We start from the raw sequence: 22,659 nt of genomic DNA on the forward strand, positions 1-22,659 counted from the left end.
TATCCAGATGGGAAAACTGAGGTTCTGAGAAAGTAGAAATTGACCTAAGTGGTTGGAAGGAGCGGGGCACTCACATGATCCCAGCTACTGGGGAGGTTGAGACAAGAAGAGGACACCTTGAGCCCAGGAGTTCAAGACCTGCCTAGACAACAAAGGAAGACCCCATGTCGAGCTGGGTGTGGTGGCACACCCCTTTAATCCCAGCACTTGGGAGGCAGAGGCAGGCGGATTTCTGAGTTCAAGACCAGCCTGATCTACAAAGTGAGTTCCAGGACAGCCAGGGCTACAGAGAAACCCTGTCTCGAAAAACCAAAAAAAAAAAAAAAAAAAAACCCATGTCAAAATGAAAAAGAATGGCCCTGGAGCTGCAAGATGGCTCAGTAAGCAAAGCACTTACCTGTGCAGTCATGGTGGCCTGAGTCTGACCCGTTCTAATCCATGGTAAAGGTGGAAGAGAATCCACTCTGAGAGCTGACCTCTGACCTGCCCACCCTACCTCCACATCACACACATACCAAATGAATGTAAAGGAGCTCGAAATCCAATAATACAGCCAGGCAGGACTCAGTCTCGGCAGTCTGATCCAGTCTAACTGCCAACGGAGTGGCCACCTGTAAGCCCAGCCCTAAACAGACTAAAGACAACTGTCACAAGTTCAAGGCTAGGCAGGGCTACATCCAAAGGCTTTCTAAACAATACAAAGGGAATTCACCAAACCCAGAAAACAAAGCTGCTTAACTCAGAGCCCATGATTTTTTTTTTTTTTTTTTTTTTACTGTGACAGGGACACACTGTGTGGCCCCAGCTGGCCTGGAACTCAGAGATCTGCCTGCCTCTGCCTCCTCAGTACTAAATGCACCACCATGCCTGGCTCGTGTTACTTTCTTTAAACAATCTCACAGGAGCACAATTTACTGACAGGGCCCCAAATACCGTAAGCATAGTAACATAATCTTTAACCTGACAACTTCAAAAGGGGGAAAATGTTTAAACAAAAGATCTTTTCTCTTGCTTATCTGACACTGAAGACAACAAGATACCAACCTATCCTGACTAGGTCCAAGGCTATCTGCCTTCTGTTTGAGTGTTTTAAAACATATTATTATGTGTGTATGTGTCTACGTGTGTGTGTGTGTGTCTACGTGTGTGTGTGTGTGTGTGTGTGTGTGTGTGTGTGTAGGTAAGAAGCCAACTGGAGGGAGACCTTTCACCATGTGGCCCTAAGCCATGAAACTCTGGTCACAAGGCTGGAAGTAATCGACATGCTGAGTCACCTCACAGGTGCTCAGCAGCCCAGGGAGAACTAGGTACTGAGACTACTCACTTTAAGCCTCGGACTCTCCTGTCTCTCTCAGTAGTGCTGGCTCACAGGTACCGTACGGAGGAGGGCCATCCATTTCTGCTTACTTGAGCAAGAGCTGGTCGGCATGTCTTGCTCCAGGATGCGCTCGCAGTTCAGTCCTATTGTTTTGAGGTAAGGTCTTAACTAAGTAGCCCAAACATAGCCCAGCCTCGGCTCTGTAATGAAGGCTGCTCCTAACTTGTGATCCTCCTGCCTCAGTTTCTTGTTTAGCAGTACATGCCACCACACCCAACTTCAGAGGGACTTTGGAAGAGGCTATCCAGAAGGCAGCGAGTGTACAGCTTAGTATATTTGCCCTATGTATCAACACAGTGAACTTCTTAACCTTCCCAGAGGTCACAGGCCCCACCCACTACTCAAGTGTTATGGAGCCAACCAGACAGGAAGACCACAGGCAAGGAACTAGAACTCAGGACGTTCTTAGATATTTGTCACCTGAGGGCGAAGTGTGATGACACATGCCTTTAATCCCAGACTCAGGAGACAGAGCAGGAGAATCTTTGTGAGTTTGAGGCCAGCCTGGTCTACATAATGAGTTATAAGCCGGCCGAGGATACACAATGACATCCTGTCTCAAAAACAAAAAAAGAAACACCTGGAAAGTCTCCATAAAGTCTTTTTCAGTCCTCATACTATTATACTTTTATTTATAGGCTCTGGGAGCAAGGACCCAAGCACAGCCTGGTGCCCTTGAGTAGAGAATAAAGCAGCTATTGTCCAGAGAGGTTGCTGAGGTGGCCTTCCTCACTGGTGTAGAAGAATCTATACTGCTGGTCAGCAGGAGGGACAGCAGGCTGGCAAAAGGAGGAGGCAGGAAAAGCAGAGTCCCTTCTTGAGTCCTGAGGCTCCGGAACTGTGGTCATGTCTGCTACCATCTCTTCCTCAGGCCTACGTCTGTGCTTCAGAGGCCCAGGGATATAGGCTTCCCCAGGAGCTGCCTAACTAAGTTCCCCTCCTGGAGTGCATCAGCAGGTCCCGCTGCAGTCCAGCCTCCAGGCTGGGGGTCAGTCTGGCTGTAGGAGGGTCGGTCAGCAGAGTCAACTTGTTGAAAACCCCTCGGCCAAAGTAGTCCGCAATCACAGAGAAGCTGTCATTCGAGCACTTGAGCTACAAGGAAACAAAGAATCAGGCCTACAGTGCTCACTTGCTGACTGAAAAGGGGACAAATCCTCTGGCACTCTGAGGACCCTGTGGTACTGATGGTAGATTGTGTGTGTGTGAGAGTGAGTTTGTGTGCATGCATGTACCAATGGAGACCAGAAGAGGGCATTAGATACCATGGAGCTGGATCAGGCAATTGTGAGCCTCCTGATTCTGGTGTTGGGAAATTATCTCAGGTCCTCAAGAGCACTTCCTGCTCTCTGAACTACTGAGCACTCTCCAGACCACCCTGTCCCCCACCCTTTTTAACCTGCTCATTCCCACCTGATGTTGGAACTGATCGTGGAGATCTCGTTTCTGTTCCTGGGCCCGGATCATATCCATCACCTTGCGGTTCTCAGGGAGGCAGGTGGGGCAGTCAGCATCACTTTCTGAGTAACTCTCAAAGCAGTGTTGGTGGAAGGAGTGGCCACACAGGAAGTGGACTGAGGGCAGCTCCAAGGCACTGTTACAGATGCTACACTTGGTCTTCTGGAAAATCTTTGGACTACAGGCAGGAGACAGAAACAGTGGCAGACAGTGAGGGCGGGGACAAGCACCCAGGAGAGAGGAAAGGAAGCAGGATGCACACGGTCCCTTGGGAGGTCACAGAAACCCTGCCTGTTCTTCCCACCCAAAGGGAGTCAAACAGGTATAAAAGCGCCAACCTGGAGTGAAGGTTTCTAAGTGCCAGTCATCCAGGAGGATAAACTGTGCCCTCTTCCAGTTTTCAAACTGCCACCAAATCCTTTAAAGGAGCCTTTCCTGCCCACAAACTGTGGCAGACATTTGCAATAAGGGGAAGGAAATGCAGATCTAATTTAGTAGCAGGGTGTTTAATTAGTAAGGTTCAGAGCCTTCATTCAATCTTCAGTATCATGGCATTCACATCCCACCCCACCCCAAGACAAACATACACCATTTTGTTCTCCCTTTGTTATTATTTTTAAAAGATTTTCATACCTGGCTTTATTTTTATTCTATGCATTTTTATTTTATGAATTTTATATGAGTGATATATATATATGTGTACCACAGGAGGTCAGGGAAGGATGCTGAATCCCTTGGAGTCGAAGTTTTGTTGTTGGTTTTTTTTTTTAAAGATTTATTTGTTGCATATGAGTACACTATACTTGTCTTCAGACACACCAGAAGAGGGCATCAGATCCCATTAAAGATAGTTGTGAGCCACCATGTGTTTGCTGGGAATTGAACTCAGGACCTCTGCAAGAACAACAAGCATCTAACCACTAAACCTTATCTTCTAGCCCCTTCCTGCCATATTCATTCATTCATTCATTCATTCATTCATGGTTTTTCGAGACAGGGTTTCTCTGTGTAGCCCTGGTTGTCCTGGAACTCACTTTGTAGACCAGGTTGGCCTTGAACTCAGAAATCTGCCTGCCTCTGTCTCCCGAGTGCTGGGATTAAAGGCGTGCGCCACCACGCCCGGCCGCCACTTTTATGTTTAAGATTTCTTTTTTCAGTTCTGTGTGCATGAGCTGCAGTGGAGTTAGACGTGGTTGAGCACCTGACAGGAATGCTGGGAACTGAACTAGCTGGCTCCACAACAATAGGACACGCTCTTAATCACTGAGCCATCTCTCTAGTCCCCTTCTCTTTCTCCGTTTATTTTCTTCTCAGAATTTACAAGTATCTCAAACACTGTAACCATCGACCTGTTTGCTTTCTATATTTCTTTTAAATGTTATGTATGTGCCTGAATGTGTGTGTGTGTGTGCATGATAGAGTGTGGATACTTGCGGAGGTCAGAAGACGACGCCAAAATTCCTGGAGATGGAGTTACAGGCAGTTGTGAGGCACCTGGTGTGGGTGCTGGGAACTGAACCCAGGTCCTCTGCAAGCACAGCAAGCACTATTAACTGTCAAGCCATCTCTATAGCCCCAAGTCTGCCTTTTTAAAATGTTTAATGTATGTCTCAAGAACATCATGTCGAAGAAGGCAGGGCTACCTGTCTGTGTTATTCATGAAAGGCACTGGACATTATAGTAAAGGCTAAGTGGAATGAGAAACCATTTCATGATAAATATTATATGGCCAGGGAGTGGTGGTGCACGCCTTTAATCCCAGCACTTGGGAGGCAGAGGCAGGCGGATTTCTGAGTTCAAGGCCAACCTGGTCTACAAAGTGAGTTCCAGGACAGCCAGGGCTACACAGAGAAACCCTGTCTTGAAAAAACCAATAAATAGGTAGGTAGGTAGGTAGGTAGGTAGGTAGGTAGGTAGGTAGGTAGGTAGGTAGATAGATAGATAGATAGATAGATAGATAGATAGATAGATAGATAGATAGATAGATAGATAATTTACAATGTAATGGGGAGAACAGACAGAATACCTTATAGCTGGGCATGGTAATGAATGCCTGTGATCCCAGCACTTCAGGAGGATTAAGGAGTCCAGGGTTAGCTTCAGCTACATGAGACTGTCTCAAACAAACAGAACAAACTCCCCAAGACTTAGCACTTGGGAATAATCTCTACTATTGACAATTCTATCCAGGCATGATGGCTTGTCTTTGCAATCCTAGCACTTAGGAGGAAGAAGCAGAAAGATCACTTTGAGTTGAGCTCAAGGTCAGCCCAGGCTGCAGAGTAAGATTATGTCTCAAAAATAACACAAGACATGGGCTGGAAAGATGGTTCAGAGGATAAGAGCATCGGCTATTCTTCTCAAGAACCCGGGTTCAATTTCTGGCACCCACATGGCACCTGTCTGTAACTCTAAAATCCAATATCCTCACTCACTCAGCCACACATGCAGGAAAAACAAAACGCCAACGCACATAAAGTAAAATGAAAACCCAGGCCTGTAACCACAGCTACTGAGAAGGCTGAGGCAGTGGAATCAGCTGTTCCTCACCAGCCTGGCACACATGCCTGCAAGAGGAGGCTGGGCACCTCAGCAGAGGTGACACATGCCTGCAAGAGGAGGCTGGGCACCTCAGCAGAGGTGACAGCACTTGCTGTCCTAGCCTGGCATCTGAGTTTGAGCCCTGAACCCCATGTGGGAAGTGGGAAGTGATAGTGCATACTTGTGATCCCGCACTCCTAGAGGTGGAAACTGGCGGGTCAGATATGCAGCATAGCAGAAATAAGAAAGACTAGTCAAGAATTATTAAAGCAGTCCTCTGACTTCCACATGGCCCTGTGGCATACAGGCAGCCACACTTGCACACAGAAAACCAAAACAGGGGGCTGGTGAGATGGCTCAGTGGGTAAGAACACTGGATTTATGGCTGGCCATGGTGGCACACGCCTTGAATCCCAGTACTCAGGAGGCAAAGCAGGTGTGTATCTCTGTCTTCTAGGCCAGTTCAGTCTACACAGGGAGTTCTAGGACAGCTATGGCTATATAGACAGACCCTGTCTCAAACAAAAAAACCAAACCAAACCAGGAGGATATATAACTAATCATTTTTTTTTAGAATCCACTAAAACATCTTCAGAGGGCTGGAGGTGTATAGTTTCAGTGGAAGGGTAGGAGCCTCCCATGTGCGGAAGGCCCCAGTGCCCCTCAACCTTCCCAATGCCACGACTCTTTAATCCAGGTCAGGTTGTGGTGACCCCAACCACAAAAATACTTTTGTTGCTACTTTGTAACTGTAATTTTGCTTCTGTTATGAATCATAATATAAATATCTAATACACAGAATATCTTATATGTGACCCCAAAGGGGTCACGACCCACAGGTTAAAAACCAACGCCTGAGGTTAATCTTTGATGAAGGGAAAAGGGGAGAAAGGGAGAAAAAACAGGAAGAAACAAAGTAGGAGCTCCAACACACTTCATAATCCTCTGAGAGAGCAACAGCAGCATAGAGCAGCACACTGTTGACAGCCAAAGCCAGCCCCGCCCCACTGCACACACCCCAGCATGGCTACCTCAATACAGCAGCACAGCAGCACACCGTAACAGCCAAAGCCAGCCCCACCCCACTCCCACACCCCAGCATGGCTACCTCGCCTTGAGCTCCTGGATTTCCTGGCGGATGCGAGTGGTCTCCTCTCTGTATCGCCGCACCCGGAGCTCATCCTGTGCAATCTGCTGGCTCTGTTTCTGCAGTTTTTGGACCAGGTAATCTCGGATGATAGACAGGGTAGCTGTGGAGTTGTGGGCCAGGGTCTGCACCACTGAAATTGGGGACCAAGAGGGAAGAATGAAGCAGCAGAAGCAGTAGCAGCAGTAGCAGCAGCCGCCGCCGCCGCCACCGCCATGCAGAGCCCCTAGCTGCGGCAGCCTGTCCTCAAGGGCAGCCTGTCCTCACACGTACCTAGAAGAGGCGGCATGAGGCTCTTGTTCTCAATGTGCCTGAGCACAGCCGCCACATACTCCTTGCAGTCCTCCTCCTTGCGGGCGAAGTAGCTGAGGGCCTGTTCCCACAGGGAGGGCTCCTGCTCTCCATGGCGCTCACACACGGCAATCACCTGCCGGTACTGCTCGTGCTGCATGTGGTAATGCATGATCTGCTGGAACCTGGGGCCAGGAACAGGGCACACCTCACGAGTTGTCCACCTCATGGGTTGTCCTGCAAAGATCACCCGAATCTTCCTTTCCCCTGAGGGTCCCCCAAACTCACAGCTTCCCCTGCTCATAGAGGTAAAGGACCCCATCCTGGAAGTCGTGCATCTGGCACAGAACCAATGCCTTGTCAAACACGTCACAGAATCGGCCACTCTTCAGCAGGGAGATGGCCTCTGCATGAAGTTTCTCCTTGGCCTACAGGAGAAAGTGGTTGGGCCCTTAGTCATCAGATGGCACAAGGTCTTTTAGACAAGGCAAATCAAATGTCCCTCGCAATCCAATTTCCCATCAGTAAAACCTATCTGGCCCCAGAGGAAAGGGACTACTCTCAACATCAGCGCTTCTCAACCTGTGGGTCTTAACCCCTGAGCAAAACCTTTACCTCCAAAATACTGACATTATAATTCATAACAGTAGCAAAAATTACAGTTATAAAGTACGAAGGAAATCGTTTCATGACTGGGTCACCACATCGTGAGGAACTGTATCAAAGGTCGCAGCATTAGGAAGGTTGAGAACCACTGCTCTAGATAAAGCAACAAAAGTCAGCCGCAGGGCTGGAGAGCAGGCACAAAAGGAGCTAGCTTTTCTCTATTCACCAAGGCCTCCCACGTGCTAGAGCAGGGACCGCCCAGCTCGCTGCTTTCCAGCACCTCCCATGGCTCCAGTCAGGGTACCTGGGGATCTTTCTCATGGGCCCAGTTCTGCAGCCGCAGCTCCAGGAGCGTGTCATAGATGCCCTGCGGTGAGTCCGGCTGCACCTCACTCATGTGTTCTAGGAAGGCTTTCAGCTCTCGTGGGTTGTTGGCAAAGATGGGGATGAACTCCTCAGAACTGGCCTGGGACAGAGGGGAGAAGCAAGCATGGTGGCTAAGGAAGGTGGCTCAGCGCTCACAGGCCTCTAAGGTGACCCCTGCTACTCAAACTGCTTCCCAGGTCTCACCCGGCAGCTCAGAGCCTCCCGATCGCCTCGGCCTTCCAGACTGGGTCGATAGTCAGTGCAGAGGCCTTTCAGCAACTGGGTTGTCTGCTCCGGTATGTGGTGCATGAGGGTCTTGCCATAGCGTTTCATGTTACTCTCCGCTTGCTCGAAAGGCAGCTTCCCGATATACCGAAGGGCTTCCTGATAGTTCTGTGGAGAGGTGACAGGTGAAGAAGTGCCCCGGTCGGTCTCACCCACCAGGATGTATTTTTATTTTTAAGTGTGTCTTCAAAGTGGCATTCTGCCCAAAGCAAGAACCTCACCCACCTTAATGTCCTCTAGCTGGATCTTCAAGTACCACTCATGATGTGCATGATTCTCAGCCAGATAGAGGGCATGGGAGTAGTAGCCAGCCTGCCGGAGGACCTTGATGGCTGTCTCTACATCAAAGTGGACTTCACTCTCACTCTTTGTCTGCCAATAAGACATTAAACACTTCATTTGCATGAAGTGGCTACAGAAGAGAGACTAAACAGGCATCTGCCATTACAGCATGTTTCCACAGGGCAATTACATCCTGGCTTGAAAAACATGCCAACCAGCCTTTTGCAACTTCTGCTTCAAGACCCAAGGCTCTCCTCTGTCCCTATCACTAGGAAGACATTTCTAGGGACTCGGGGCTTCCTTAATGGCACTTATTGGGCTTCAGTGCCATGGAATGTTCTAGACAGTAGGAGCAGCTCCTCTTAGAGGAGAGAGCACTGGTTCCCAAGCTGGCCCTCTGCTTTCCTACGTCATGCTGAAGAACAGCAAGTCTGAGCAAAGGCACTTCAGGCTCAGTGAAGCCTACCAGGAACCATCCAGTCCAACACCACCCTTCACCTTGATGAATTCCTCCAGCTTCGAGCTGTCCTTGAGCTTGGTATAGCAGTTCAGAAGCAGGGTGGTATGATCAGCATTAGCCAGAGACTGCCGATGCAGGGTTTGCAGGTAGGCGGTCAAGTTGTGGATGCGCTGGGCATCCAGAAACTTCCGGATCACATAGGATGGCTCCAACTTTCCAATGGTTCTAGGGAAACATCATCAGGATTAGAGTACTTTGTCAAGTCAACTGCACAGGGATCGATCACTACAGACCTGTTAGTGTGTCCTACATAGCCCACTTCTAACAAAGTCAATGCGGTTTCAGTGATACTAAACTTAGTATAAGCCACACCATTCGAGGCTCCACAACACTGGTTCTTTTTTCTTGTTGCTTTTGAGGCAAGGTCTCATTATGTAGTGAAGGCTGGCTTGAGAAATCGTTACCTGGACCAGGCTGGCCTTCAACTCACAGAGATCTGCCTGCCTCTGCCTCTGCGTCCCAAGTACTATACCAGGCCTTGTGTGTGAAGACAGACTCACTGTGTAGTACACAACCCTGCTTCAGTCCTGGGACTCAGGCACTCTCACCAGCTCTCCTCACACAGGCAGCACCACAGTTTCCACAGGAAAAGTGAACTCTTCCTGATGAAATACAACACCCTCCACTTCTGCCCTCCCCTCTGGCATGAGTTTCAGCAGTCTAGCTGTCTGTTCTGCATCCAGAGCTACATCCCAGAGCATACCCAGACTAACCGGATATACTGCTGCACAGCCCCATCATGGTTGCCCTTGCTGTAGAGATGGTCTCCATACTGCATGAAGATTTGAGCCAACCCATCACTGTCCAAATGTTGACTCTTAGCCAGATTAATTGCCATCTCAAATAGATTCTTCTTAAACAGCATCTAGAAGAAGAGAGATTAGGACATTGGTAGAAAGAGTCCTGAGAGTATACCCTCTCCAAAAGTACCCATAACAGACACAGTAGACAGTCCTGGAGTTATATTCTGCCTACAGTCTAGACAAAGACCTCAAGATAACCCCAAGACCAACACCAACATCAATCACCTCACCTACAGAAGGTCTCTGTAAACAAGGAGAGTTGGCCTACCTCCCAGCCATTACTTCCCTCCAAAGCCACATCTTAGACCCTAAGGAAACTGAGGAAGGCTCTGTGTGACCCAAAGGAAAGAGAAGTCACTGGGCCCAGGTGACCTAAGAAACCTATTCCTGGAGCTACTTCTAGATGCTTGTGCCAGCTCTTAGAACCTGGTGGCCTTGCCTCCAGTTTGGTCTGTGTGTCCTTCTCCTGCAATGCGTGGACCCGCCCATCCCGCGTCAGCACGTACAAGGAGCCCCACTCAGCCAGCACATCCACTATATCCTCAAACCCAGCGCTGTAGGCTATGAACTTGTTGCACAGGTCATAGATGTTGAGAATCTGCTTGTCGGAGTTCTGTGAGTCCCTGCTGGTAAACTCGGACCTGCACGGGAAAGAAAAGCACCCACTATTTACATCACCCCATCTCAGTTCCCTTATGGCTCCTTCCCATGACAACTTCGGTGCTGCCCCATTCCAGTTAGAACAAATCACCTCATGGGCCCCTCCAGCCACTCATCTCCTACATGCAGAATTGTGCTGACAGCTGTGGAAAAGAACACACAATCCTGGTCTTACCCTCTAGTATCCTATCGGTAATCCTAGCCAACAGAGTAGAAAGTAAACATTCAGATGTCCACCCGTCGCCTGGTAAGTGAGACAATGTGCTGAGTGAAACGAACCCAGCAGGCGCCGGGAGAGGGCTCTGGTGATAAAGTACTTGCTCTGCAGGCACCAGGATCTCAGTCAATCCTTAGAACCCATATTTACAACAATAGCAAACACCAAACAACCCTGGTACAGGGGTTGGAGAGATGGCACAGCAGGCAAGAGCACTCAGTACTCTTTCAGAGGACCCCAGTTCAGTTCCCAGCACCCATCAGGTGACTCACAACCACCTGTATCTAAGGGATTGGATGTCTCTGCCCCCCAGAGCACCTGCACTCCTGTGCACAAAATCCATAAACATAATTAAAGATAAAAAAAAATGAAAATAAAACAATAGGTGCAGCGGTATATACTTGGCCAGTGAAATGGGTACAGGCACATCCTGGGGTCTCACTGGTTGCTGACCTGCAGGCCGGCCTAGTCTACCTGGTAAGTCCCAGGCCAGTCAGAGACTGTCCCCAAACAGGCCAAGTGGATAGTGCCTGAGGTTGTCCTCTGGCCTCCACACACGTGGCCATACACGCACCTGCACACACATGAACATTATACACACACAAAACCAACAGGGAGTGCTTTCACTATGCAAAAAGCCCACCAGTCCCTTTGTAGTGCTCTGAGAAACCTCAAACAAAAAAACCCATGCCATATACTTTATAGCACCTTGTAGTTCCTCTGACACCATTTAGAAGTGATCTGATGCCCCCTTCTGGCATGCAGGTATACATGCGGATAGACCACTCATAATACATAAAATAAGTAAATTTTAAAAATAAAATAAACAACACATTTTCCAGTAAAAATAGCTAACTAAGGCGTCTGGAGAGATAGTTCAGTGGTTAAGAGCACTGACTGCTTTTCCAGAGGTCCTCAATTCAAATTCCAGCAACCACATGGTGGCTCACAACCATCTGTAATTGGGTCCAATGCCCTCTTCTGGTATGTCTGAAGACAGTGACAATGTACTCACATATATAAAATAAATATATCTTTAAAAAAAAATTAGCAACTAAATCTAGGTGGAAGAACAATCTACATAAAATTCAAGTGACAAGCCAGGCAGTGGTGGTGCACGCCTTTAATCCCAGCATTTGGGAGGCAGAGGCAGGTGGATTTCTGAGTTTGACCGAGGACAGCCTGGTCTACAGAGTGAGTTCCAGGACAGCCAGGGCTAAACAGAGAAACCCTGTCTCGAAAAAGAAACAAACAAACAACAACAACAACAACAAAAACCCCTCAAGTGACAGACTAGCTGGATCGAGGCTTAGGATTTTAGAAAACGATAGTTCTGGGGAATAAGTCAGTCCTCTCCTTTTCCCTCTTTCCTTTTCCCTCTTTCCTTTTCCCTGGAGTCTTACTTGGGAGAAACTTTCCGGTCACGGGAGACAATGACAAGGTAGCCTCTAAACCAGTGCACGATGAGCTTATGGCCCTCAAAGGCAAAGCAGGGTCCACGTTCATCAGGCTGGTAAAGGTAGACACACTCATCCCCAGCAACAATGAACTGCAGGTCTTGAGAAGGGTCGCTCAGGGCTGAACAGCGCAGGCCACAACCATGGGTGTCCAACTCCACACGAGGGTAGTCCTTTCCAGAAACTATATAAGACTGCCAAAGGGAAGAAGTTAGCAGGCTCCCTTTGAAGAGGCAGCCTTCATACCGACCAACATTCCCACTTCCCTGCTGACTCTTACTGGTTTTCCACTTGGCATTTCTATCTCTCCTGGCCACTTGCCTTCTCCATCACTATCACCTAGCCATTAGATGAATGTACTGGGGGCCATATTCTCTTTCTTTTTTTTTTTTTTTTTTTTTTTTTTTTAAGATTTATTTATTTATTATATGTAAGTACACTGTAGCTGTCTTCAGACACACCAGAAGAGGGCGTCAGATCTTATTACAGATGGTTGTGAGCCACCATGTGGTTGCTGGGATTTGAACTCTGGACCTTCGGAAGAGCAGTCGGGTGCTCTTACCCACTGAGCCATCTCACCAGCCCTCTCTTTCTTTTATACTATCAGAAGCTATCAGCAGAATCCTGCAAGTTAAAAACTGCATCGGTTCTTTGCTGGTTATCAAAAGTGTGGTCCTAGGTTGGGAAGGCAGTTCCCACCAGTGTGACCACAGTAAACAGGGGGTTCGGGGCTTGATCCTTCGGGCCAAACACTTTCCAAAGGCAGCTCACAACCACCTGTAACTCCAGGAACTACCAGGAACCGGAGAGCTAAAGCTCTTTGTCTAACTGTGCCTGACAAGGGAGAGTCACATTATGCTATTACAGGCACAGAGTCATTTTCCTAAGTCTACCTCTTAGTCTCCTATATGAAGAAATAAAATAATAAACTGGGAAAACAAAGTGCTATAATTTAAAAACTGTAGGACTCTCCAACCTCGCCTGTTGGTTCCCTTGGGCATGACCTTGATGATACCTGAACATTTTCAGTTGTCACGACAAACAAGTGGGTGGTCTTTCCTGCTTGGCGAAAGGCCAGCCCAGTAACGGGATAGTTGCCCTTGTGCAAAATCTGCGTCTTGCTGTGCCGGTCCCGGGTAATATCTCCCTTGTTCAGGGTGACACTGCCATCTGTGAACCCTGAAAAACAGAAAACAGTGGCAGCACGTATCAACTGCAGAGACCACGTCAAAGAAAATGTATTTAAAAATCTAGGAATGGGAGCTGGAGAAGAGGCTCAGTGGTTAAGAGCACTGGCTGCTTTTCCAGAGGACCCAGGTTCAATTCCCAGCGCCCACATGGCAGCTCACAACTGCCTGTAACTCCAGTTCTGGGGAACCTAACACCATCACACAGACATATGTATAAGCAAAACACCAATGTACATAAAATAAAAATAAGTCATTTTTTAAAAAATCTAGGAATGCGTTTTTTCCTCCTTTCAGCATACCAATGGCCATAAAGTTGAGATTCTCATGGACCGTCAAACAAGACACAACAGTTGGCTCTGTCCCTGGGATGGCAGGGAAAATCCGGGTGCAGAGTGGATTGCCACCGTCTCTCTTTTCCAGGTTCCAGATCTTTACCTAGAGACAGACCACAGACATGTGAAAGTTAGTTTCCCTCCAACCAAAAACCATTCCTCGGGCTTCTGGATTTTTCTTTTCTGGGACTTACCAGAGGGTTAATACCCTCTTCATCCTCACCAACCGATGCCAGAATATTGTGCTGCTTCAGCTGATATAAGTGTGTCACCCGTAGTTTGTAGGCCTGGAACCCTGTAAGCTGTAGAGAACGTGGCAAGAACCAGATCTGGCCTTCCATATGTGCAGGGTGGTCAAGGTGCCTCTTTTCCAAGGAGTGACGTGACCCTCCCCCACCTCGTCTACAGCTGCATATTCTATGCATTAATAGTACAAGGAGGAATTAAAATATCTTAGGAGAAGCCAGGGCTGGAGACATAGCACACAACTGACACTTCCTTAGCACACACAAGGCCCTGGGTTAGATATCTAGCACCATATATAACTGGGTGCAGAGGCACATGTTTGTAATCTTAGAACTCCAGAGGTAAAGGTAAGAAGGTTAGAAGTCATCCTTGGCTAAATGGGATCTTGTGTTATAAATTTAAAAAAGAAAGAAGGAAATGAAACACACACATGCACTTGTAATCTTAAGAGAGATTACATTCACATAATTTCAATTACAGGATATTATTATAATTGTCCTGTTTTAGTATTATTGTTGCTAATTTCTTACTGCACCTTATTTAAAAATTAAAAGTATGATCAGTGTGTTGTCACTGACTTAGCAACTTTTAATTTACAATCCTACAAAAGTGACAAGCAGCAGAAATTCTACTTTGAGGGCTGAGGGGCAGAGCATGTAAGAAGAAAGCATAATTGACAAGTTTCCAGAGCTAGTAATATGGGTAAGATACTCCTTTGAGGATAGCCCTTAATCCCAGTGATCTGGAGCCAAGAGATGGGCGTGAGTTCAAGACCAGCCTAGTCTACACATTGAGACCCTGTCCAAGATGTTGAAAAAGATACTCTCTTGTGATGCTGGGCACATTTAGCTCCCGGTCAGCAATGGAATCAGAAGGGAACATTGATATAGTATAGTTATAGTGTACTCTGTTGCTATTTAGACTGGTAGACTAGGCAAGATAAATGCATTTTTGGCTTGTATAACTTTCCATTTATGATGGATCTGCCTGGATGTAAACCTATCTTAAGTTGAGGAATGAGCGTCTCTGAAAGGAAAAAGTAGCCCCTATGTAGTTTGTAACTACCAGTGGCTTGAGACCTCAGCTGGGGTCTGACTGTACATCCCAAGGGCTTCCCCACATAGCTCATAGCTCGTGAACAAAGCAAACAAAGTCCTTATCTATCTACCTCCTCGCCTACAATATTAGACAGGGACTGTAACACCTCACACACACTCACAATCAAACACACACACACACACACACACACACACACACATATTTTAAAGGCAAGTTGCGTCTATTTGCGAGGGGGCCGATCTTAACCTTTGTCAAACTGGCATTAACAACCTTTTTCCAGTAAAGGAACCTGAAGCCGAGAGTTAAATGACTTGCTCAGGACTGCTCAGTTGACAAGTGAGAAAATGAACTTCCTTCTTTCTCCCATCAGCCCACAAAAGACATCTGGGCTCGCGTCTAACTGCGAGCACGCAAAACGCCACTGACAGATTGCATTCGCTGTAGAAACTCGTCCGGCGTGCGCTGAGGAAAGAAACACCTCCGAAAGAAGGATATCTCCAAAGACCAGGCTCCCGCGGCCTGAGTCGCAGACAGTGATGCCAGGAGGGAGGCAAAGGAACTTGGAAGCAGCGGATCCCGACACAGGCGCGGCACCGGGAGCAGCCCCATCATTACCCAGCGGCTCCTTCACCAGCTCCTTCTCGAAGAAAACGAAACGCCGCCACTGCAGGTAGGCCGCCATCTTGCCGAAGGCCCCCGCCTCCGGAAGCGAAATCACGTGAACCGAAAGGCGAGTCATGTGACAGTGGGGAGCATGCGCACAAAAGGCTTGCTGCTCGGGACTGAGAGGTGGGGCGTGCTCCGTAGCTCCTTAATGCTCTTTTGATCTTGTTAGGACTGACAACGTCCTTCAAGAGAGTGGTGGCGCGATTCGAGGTCCGCATGCCCTCCACAGAGAGGCGGTGTCTCAAAACTCAATACTCTGTTCGATGCAGAGAATAATGTTTTGGGAAGCTATCTAATTCATCAGCTTTTTAATTTTGCAAAATAAAGCTGTAATTAAGTGCCACCTTTTTAAAAGTAGTTAATAGACTGCCCGATCAAATCCAAAGCTTTTTAGATGTATAAAACTTTATAGGGGGCTGGAGAGATGGCTCAGTGGTTAAGAGCACCGACTGCTCTTCCAGAGGTCCTGAGTTCAATTCCCAGCAACCACATGGTGGCTCACAACCATCTGTAATGAGATCTGACGCCCTCTTCTGGTGTGTGAGAAGACAGCTATAGTGTACTCATATACATTGGGTAAATAAATATATCTTAAAAAAACAAAACAAGGGCTGGAGAGATGGCTCAGAGGTTAAGAGCACTGACTGCTCTTCCAAAGGTCCCGAGTTCAATTCCCAGCAACCACATGGTGGCTCACAACCATCTGTAATAAGATCTGACGCCCTCTTCTGGTGTGTCTGAAGACAGCTACAGTGTACTTACATATAATAAATAAATTAAAAAAACAAAACAAAACAAAAAAAACTTTATAGGGCTGAAGAGATAGCTCAGCGGTTAAGAGCACTGACTGCTCTTCTGAAAGTCCCGAGTTCAAATCCTAGCAACCACATGGTGGCTCACAACCATCTGTAATGGGATCTGATGCCCTCTTCTGGTGTGTCTGAAGACAGCTACAGTGTACTTAGATATAATACTAAACAAAACTTTATAAGTAAAATTATGCTATCAAGAAGCAACTAGAGCCGGGTGGTGGTGGCGCACGCCTTTAATCCCAGCACTTGGGAGGCAGAGACAGGCAGATTTCTGAGTTCGAGACCAGCCTGGTCTACAGACAGAGTGAGTTCCAGGACAGCCAGGGCTACACAGAGAAACACTGTCTCGAAAAAAACAAAAACAAAAACAAAAACAAAAAAGAAGCAGCTAGATGGACAGTATGTACTTTCTGTGCAGATCTCTATAGAAAATCCACCACTGTATACCAGTCAGAAAGTTTACTCTAACCAAGAAAGTCTTGAGGTTTTTGTTTGTTTGTGGTGACAATGGGGGACAGACAAATCAATAAAATGCTCAGTCACTGATGAGGATTTCACACATTTTGTGAATTCTAGCTTGCTGTGCTTAAGTTTGTTTGTTTGTTTTTAAACCTGTCAGAGATATTTTAGGTCATAAATGGAAGAAAGCAAGTATATGAAACCGGTTTTTCAACTGCTGGAAAAAATTTAAAAAAAGTTTGGTCCTGCCCCCGACACAGTTTGAATCAACCTTGTGTATTATATTCTGTTCTGCTTCAGAGTGTATAACTTCTCATACACCCAATCCATGTTTGCTGAGGTGCAAAATGCAACTCCTAAGACCCTGTTAACCTTCTTATCCTTCCTATAGAGGAAGAGGCAAGCAAAGACCAGGGAGTGGCAGCTTTGAGAGTAGAGTGATTTTAATAAGTCAAGGTCTTCCATAGCTGTCCAACCGGCTCTGTGTAGAAACAGCTCTGTGTCCTGTGTCCTGTTTGTGTGTCAGGGGGAACCATGAAGTTTGTGTCAAAAGAAGCATTGTGAAGAAAGTGACAATGATATCAAGGTGACATCTTGTTCACTGAGACTGATTTAGTGAATTTTGTTATCTAGGCAGATGTCCCTTCTCTCACCACTCTGTGTGTGACTGTGGCCTTCCTGTAGCATGTTCTGTCGAAGACCCTGTCCTTCCAGGACAGAGGAGGACCATTTCTCAGTTCAAACATACAAGTAGCTGACCTCCCCTGCTAGAACCTCCAAACATGCTCTCAACAAGTACTGTGATGCCAGGCAAGTCAGGGATACATAATGAGATCTTGTCTTCAAACAAAATAAGAGAGAATAGCATATGCAAGCATGCCACCTCGTGCTCCTCCTCCTGCCACTGCCACATGGCAGTCTTTCTTCCTCTGATGTCTGCATCCGGCCCTACCTGTACCTATAGGGTCTTATTGATGCGTGACACTAAGGCACAAACTGGCCTACCAGAGCCACCCACAGCTCCTCTCTCCACCTACTAGTTTGCTTTTCACTTCTCCACAAATACATTTTCTGTACTACCCACTACTGGAACTGTACTAAATGCCCAAAAGGGTAAGGAGCAAACTGTGGTCCTTGACCACCGCCCTAGAGAACAGGCATTAACAGCAGGCAATAGCCAGGGACGGTGCCTCACAGCAGACAGTAGCCAGGGACGGTGCCTCGTGCCTGTAATTTGAAAGGCTAGGGTGGGGAAAGTTGCCATGAGTTCAAGGCTAGTCTAAGAGACTGTCTCAAAACAAAAAAGAGGCAGGAATCAACCCCCAATTTCATGTAGGAAATGATACCTAACAGTGGTTTTGCTTCTCATCAAGTCCTTGTAGCACCCAGGTGCAAAAAGAGGTATAATTATCCTAGGGGAAAGGTGATCCTCTGGCCAGAAAACATCAAAGTTATTTAAAAATAAAACAAGAGCTCTTCATTTGCCTGATCTTTAATTATATATTTTTCTGGGGCACGAGGCCAAAGGTACACTTGTCAGAACACAAACCAGGATTGTCTATTAGTTCTACCTGTCTGACTCTAGTAAAGTCAGTCAGGCAAGGAACATAACCAGGAAAGAACTATGTGCACAGATTCAGTAACAGTTTTGTCTACTGAGAATTTCAGTCTTGAAAGAATTCAAGAATCAATATAACTTAAACATTTTCTATTTTATTCTTTTATGTGTATGATGTTCGGCCTGGACATAGATGCACTGTGTTAATGCAGTGCCACAAAGGCCAGAAGAGGGCGCTGGAGCTCCTGGAACTGCAGTTACAGACAGTTGTGAGCCAGTATGTGGAACGCAGGGACACAGACCCAGGGACCCAGGTCCTCTTGCAAAGAAGCCTCTTCTGACATCCAAGGTCTCCAGGAACACCTGTGGTACACAAACATATATGCAAGAAAAACATTCATATACACAAAAAAATAAACCAAAAAATATTATTAAATAGTTTGTTTTTATTTTTGTGTGCATTGGTGTTTTCCCTGCATGTATGTCTAAGTGAGGGTGCCAGAGTCATTAGAACTGAAGGTATAGACAGTTGTGAGCTGCCATGTGGGTGCTGGGACTTGAACCAGGGTCCTCTGGAAGAGCAGCCAGTGCTCTTAACCACTGAGCCAACTCTCCAACCCCCTGAAAGTAGTTTTAAAAGGCTAAAGATGTATCTGTGGTGGAGCTCTTTCCTTGTATGGAAGTGGCCCTAGGTTCATCGCTGTTGCTGGGGGTTGGGGAAGGAAGTTAGTGAGCTCACACTTCAGAACCAAATGCTGAAACACAGCATACCAATACCTATTATTTATTAGACGCGTTCTCACGACCGGCCAGGAAGAACACCACAGACCAGAATCTTCTGCGGCAAAGCTTTATTCTTACATCTTCAGGAACAGAGTGCAAGAAGCAAGAGAGCAAGAAGCAAGAGAGAGCGAGAAGCAAGAGAGCGAAAAAGCAAGAGAGAGAGAAAAGCAAGAGAGCGAAGCAAGAGAGAGCGAAGCAAGAGAGAGAAGCAAGAGAGAGAAGCAAGAGAGCGAAGCAAGAGAGAGAGAAAAACGAAAACCCCGTCCCTCTTAAGGAGCATTCTCCTTCGCCTCGGACGTGTCACTCCCTGATTGGCTGCAGCCCATCGGCCGAGTTGACGTCACGGGGAAGGCAGAGCACAAGTAGTCATAAGATACCCTTGGCACATGCGCAGATTATTTGTTTACCACTTAGAACACAGGATGTCAGCGCCATCTTGTAACGGCGAATGTGGGGGCGGCTCCCAACATCTCCCCCTTTTTCTTTTAATAAGAGCAAATAGGCCACCCATATTAATGAGAGTGGAGATAGAGGTCAAATCCCCAGTGTGTAGGTAAAGGAGCCATGTACAGGATTAGCTCTTAGGCTTACAGGCTTTTACCCAGAGCAACCCTGACCTGTTCCCGTGTCGTTTTGCCTGGGGGAAGGGAACTAGGACACTGAACCTTCATGAAAGATGACATGTCTCCCTAGAATAGGCTCATATATGCCGCAGAGCCTTTCCATTGCAGTGCTTAGCCTTGCAACTCTCTCGGGCTGCTGAAGCACACTCACTCTATCCCGTGCAATGAGACTAGCCTCGTGGGATATAAGAGCTGAGTGGCCAGCGACCTATTGCCTAAGCATAGATATATCAGGGGAAGCTCCATGTTCTAGTCCTGCAAGCGCCTGGGCAATAACCACCTTGTCTCTCCTAGTTTAGGCCTTAAGCTTACAGACCAATCAAAGAAGCAACACTAATCCACAGCAAAGTGTATCTCCAAATAATATTAATCCCACCCATTTTTTAAAGAAGGAAAATGCTGAGGAGATCCAATTGGGTAATCCTTTGGTCAGCGACAGGTCCAAGCGCGTGGAGTTGACCTGAAGTCTCAATTCCCGAAGGATCTGTTCAAATTCAGCCATCCAATTCTGTAACATATACTGAAAAAGACTTTTTGACAAATTAGCTGTCCTAGTAAATTTAACATACTGAATGGAAATAACACACAATCCCGGAAACTTTTGTTCACATCCCAGCTGAGTTATTTGTCATAATACATCTAGTTGTATCTGGACAAGATCTATGAGTTGATTAACCAGCATGAGACCTCTCTGTATCTTGACATTAGCTGAGGCCTGTTCATCTATGACTGTAGTCACTGAGGCTGACAAAGTGTTAATGGTGTCAGTCATCTGGACCTGTCCAGACAGAGCCAAGGTTGTCTGAATCAAGGCCAAACCCAGTTCCTAGTTAGTGGTAAAAAAGCAGGAGAATACTTGAGCATTATACATCACCGTCATTGGGAGTGGAAATGTCGACATTATCCCCCAACGCTGCTCTCTCTTTATTATTGACGCCCTGGACATCACCAAGACGAGGGACATTAGTATTCCCTTGGTCAGTCTGGATTTTTCGGGTGAGTCTTTCTGGTATCCAAAATGGGTTGTTTTCATTCTGTGGGAAAACACAGATAGCTCCCCTGGATCTTATCAAGATAGGATCCGGGCCATACCATTTATTATCAAGGACATTTTTCCATTTAACCATCTCATTGGGCCTATCTGGCTCTGAACAATGACGTTCAGCCGCAGTATGGCCATGAGCATCAATATTTAAAAAATTGAGTGTAAAGAGTGCCAAAGACACCGACACTCTTGGTGCTCGGGGTACAGTCTCCTCAAAAGTTCCCCTCTTCTGTTTTATAAGATAGGTTTTGAGGGTGCGATGCGCACGCTCAACAATACCCTGTCCTTGAGGGTTGTATGGAAGTCCAGTCAGGTGGGTTACGTCCATCTGACGGCAGAACTGTTGGAATTTTTGAGACGTATAAGCTGGTCCATTATCAGTCTTAAGGAGTCTGGGTTTCCCCCAAGCACTCCATGCCTCAAGACAATGTTGAATCACATGTGAGGCTTTTTCTCCGGTTAACGGAGAAGCAAACATGATGCCAGAACATGTGTCAATGGACACATGGAGATATTGAAGTTTTCCAAAGGAAGAAACATGTGTAACATCCATTTGCCAGACCTGTAGAGGTCGAATACCGCGTGGGTTAATTCCCACATGAGGAACTGGCAAGAACTCACAGCAGCTTTGACATTGAGTAACAATGTCACGGGCTTCTTTTCTTGTCAAGGAGAAACGACTGCGTAATGTTTCAGCCGTCACATGAAAATTGTTATGAAAATTTCTTGCAGCCTCTACCGGGGATGATAGGGCAGCAGCCACCACTTTAGTGGCCTTATCTGCCAAATCATTTCCCAGAGCCATGGGGCCAGGTAGGCCTGAGTGGGCTCTAACATGAGTAATATAAACAGGAGATCTTCTAGATAACAAAACTAATTGTATCTGCTGAAAAATATTGGCAACTCTACTGGAAGGCTTAATCACTCCAGCCACTTCTAAAAGATTTACTGCATTAACCACATAATAGGAATCTGACACAATATTGAGGGGTTTTAAAAAGGTTTTTAAAACTTCTAAGACCACTAAACATTCTACCACTTGAGGTGAATTTTCATTATACTGTTTGGATACCACTTTACCATTAGCCACATAGGCACCTATGCCAGTTTTTGATCCATCAGTATATACCACAATCCCATTTTTAAGTGGGTTTCTTACTGTTATTTGTGGAAACACAACAGATTGATTTTGGGCAAACTGTAAGATTGGATGTTTTGGATAATGGTTATCTATTTTTCCTGAAAAGGAGGTAACTAAAACTGCCCAATCATTAGATGCGGCTGCCAAGGTTTGAACCTGTGCAGCGGTATAAGGTACAATTAAAAGATATGGACTTTGCCCAAAGTGGGTGATTGCTGCTTTTAGACCTTTAAGGGCAAGCTGTGCAATTGCATCAGGATACCAATCTATTATTTTAGCTGGGGATACGTTTGGATGGATCCACAACAATGGCCCATTCTGCCACAAAACTGCAGTTGGCAATTGTGCTGTCTTAAAGACACACAAACTGAAAGGCTGCGAATCCTCAATACGTTGTAATTGTGCATTCTGTAAGGCTTTTTCCACTTTTTGTAAGGCCTGGTTAGCAGCTAGAGTAAGAGTCCTAGGGGAGGAGATATGAGGATCTCCTTCTAAAATACTAAACAAAGGCCTTAACTCAGCGGAAGGAATCTTTAAAAAAGGTCTGAGCCAATTAATATCTCCCAACAGCTTTTGAAAATCATTTAAGGTATGGAGGTGATCTCTTCTTATCTCTACCTTTTGGGGCACAATCTTATCTGGGGACACCACAGAGCCCAAGAATTGTCCTGTATCAGAAATTTGGACCTTTTCTGTGGCTATCTGTAAACCCCACTGACTTAAAGTTTTAAGTAGAA

General features: G+C 46.6%; 1 protein-coding gene and 1 long non-coding RNA gene across 5 annotated transcripts; both read right to left on the reverse strand.

Annotated features, from left to right (window-relative positions):
* Positions 1-1,634: 1,634 nt before the first annotated feature.
* On the reverse strand, positions 1,635-15,559 carry Vps11 (VPS11, CORVET/HOPS core subunit). Of its 4 annotated transcripts, none has more exons than NM_001357393.1 (16): positions 15,331-15,556; positions 13,725-13,873; positions 13,498-13,633; positions 13,024-13,187; positions 11,955-12,202; positions 10,181-10,315; positions 9,585-9,736; positions 8,850-9,036; positions 8,295-8,441; positions 7,989-8,177; positions 7,723-7,884; positions 7,101-7,240; positions 6,795-6,997; positions 6,483-6,654; positions 2,789-3,011; positions 1,635-2,470 (listed from the first exon to the last, which is right to left on the reverse strand). In NM_001357393.1, exons 7-16 carry the CDS (start codon positions 9,734-9,736, stop codon positions 2,306-2,308), a joined length of 1,740 nt encoding a protein of 579 aa, NP_001344322.1. In that variant the 5' UTR covers positions 10,181-10,315; positions 11,955-12,202; positions 13,024-13,187; positions 13,498-13,633; positions 13,725-13,873; positions 15,331-15,556; the 3' UTR covers positions 1,635-2,305. The 4 variants fall into 4 exon arrangements, 3 of the variants coding, with proteins under 3 accessions (NP_001344322.1, NP_082165.1, XP_017169087.1); NM_027889.2 differs by having other exon boundaries at positions 10,114-10,315; XM_017313598.1 differs by lacking the exon at positions 15,331-15,556 and having other exon boundaries at positions 1,767-2,470; positions 10,101-10,315; positions 13,725-13,742.
* A 2,906-nt stretch (positions 15,560-18,465) lies between these two features.
* On the reverse strand, positions 18,466-19,152 carry Gm40516. Its single transcript, XR_870691.1, has 2 exons — positions 19,108-19,152; positions 18,466-18,693 (listed from the first exon to the last, which is right to left on the reverse strand). It is a non-coding gene; the product is annotated as a predicted gene, 40516 (long non-coding RNA).
* Between the last annotated feature and the right edge of the window lie 3,507 nt (positions 19,153-22,659).

Source organism: Mus musculus, chromosome 9 (genome assembly GCF_000001635.26).
Source record: "Mus musculus strain C57BL/6J chromosome 9, GRCm38.p6 C57BL/6J".
NCBI lineage: Eukaryota > Metazoa > Chordata > Mammalia > Rodentia > Muridae > Mus > Mus musculus.

Bases quoted from the DNA above. Each gene is read 5' to 3' on its own strand.
- Vps11 (NM_027889.2), bottom strand. From the start codon at position 15,517: ATGGCGGCCTACCTGCAGTGGCGGCGTTTCGTTTTCTTCGAGAAGGAG. The intron at 7,885-7,988 runs GTGAGACCTGGG...CCTCTGTCCCAG, and splicing joins GGGAGGCTCTGAGCTGCCGG to GCCAGTTCTGAGGAGTTCAT. The intron at 6,655-6,794 runs GTACGTGTGAGG...CCCCAATTTCAG, and splicing joins CCTCATGCCGCCTCTTCTAG to TGGTGCAGACCCTGGCCCAC.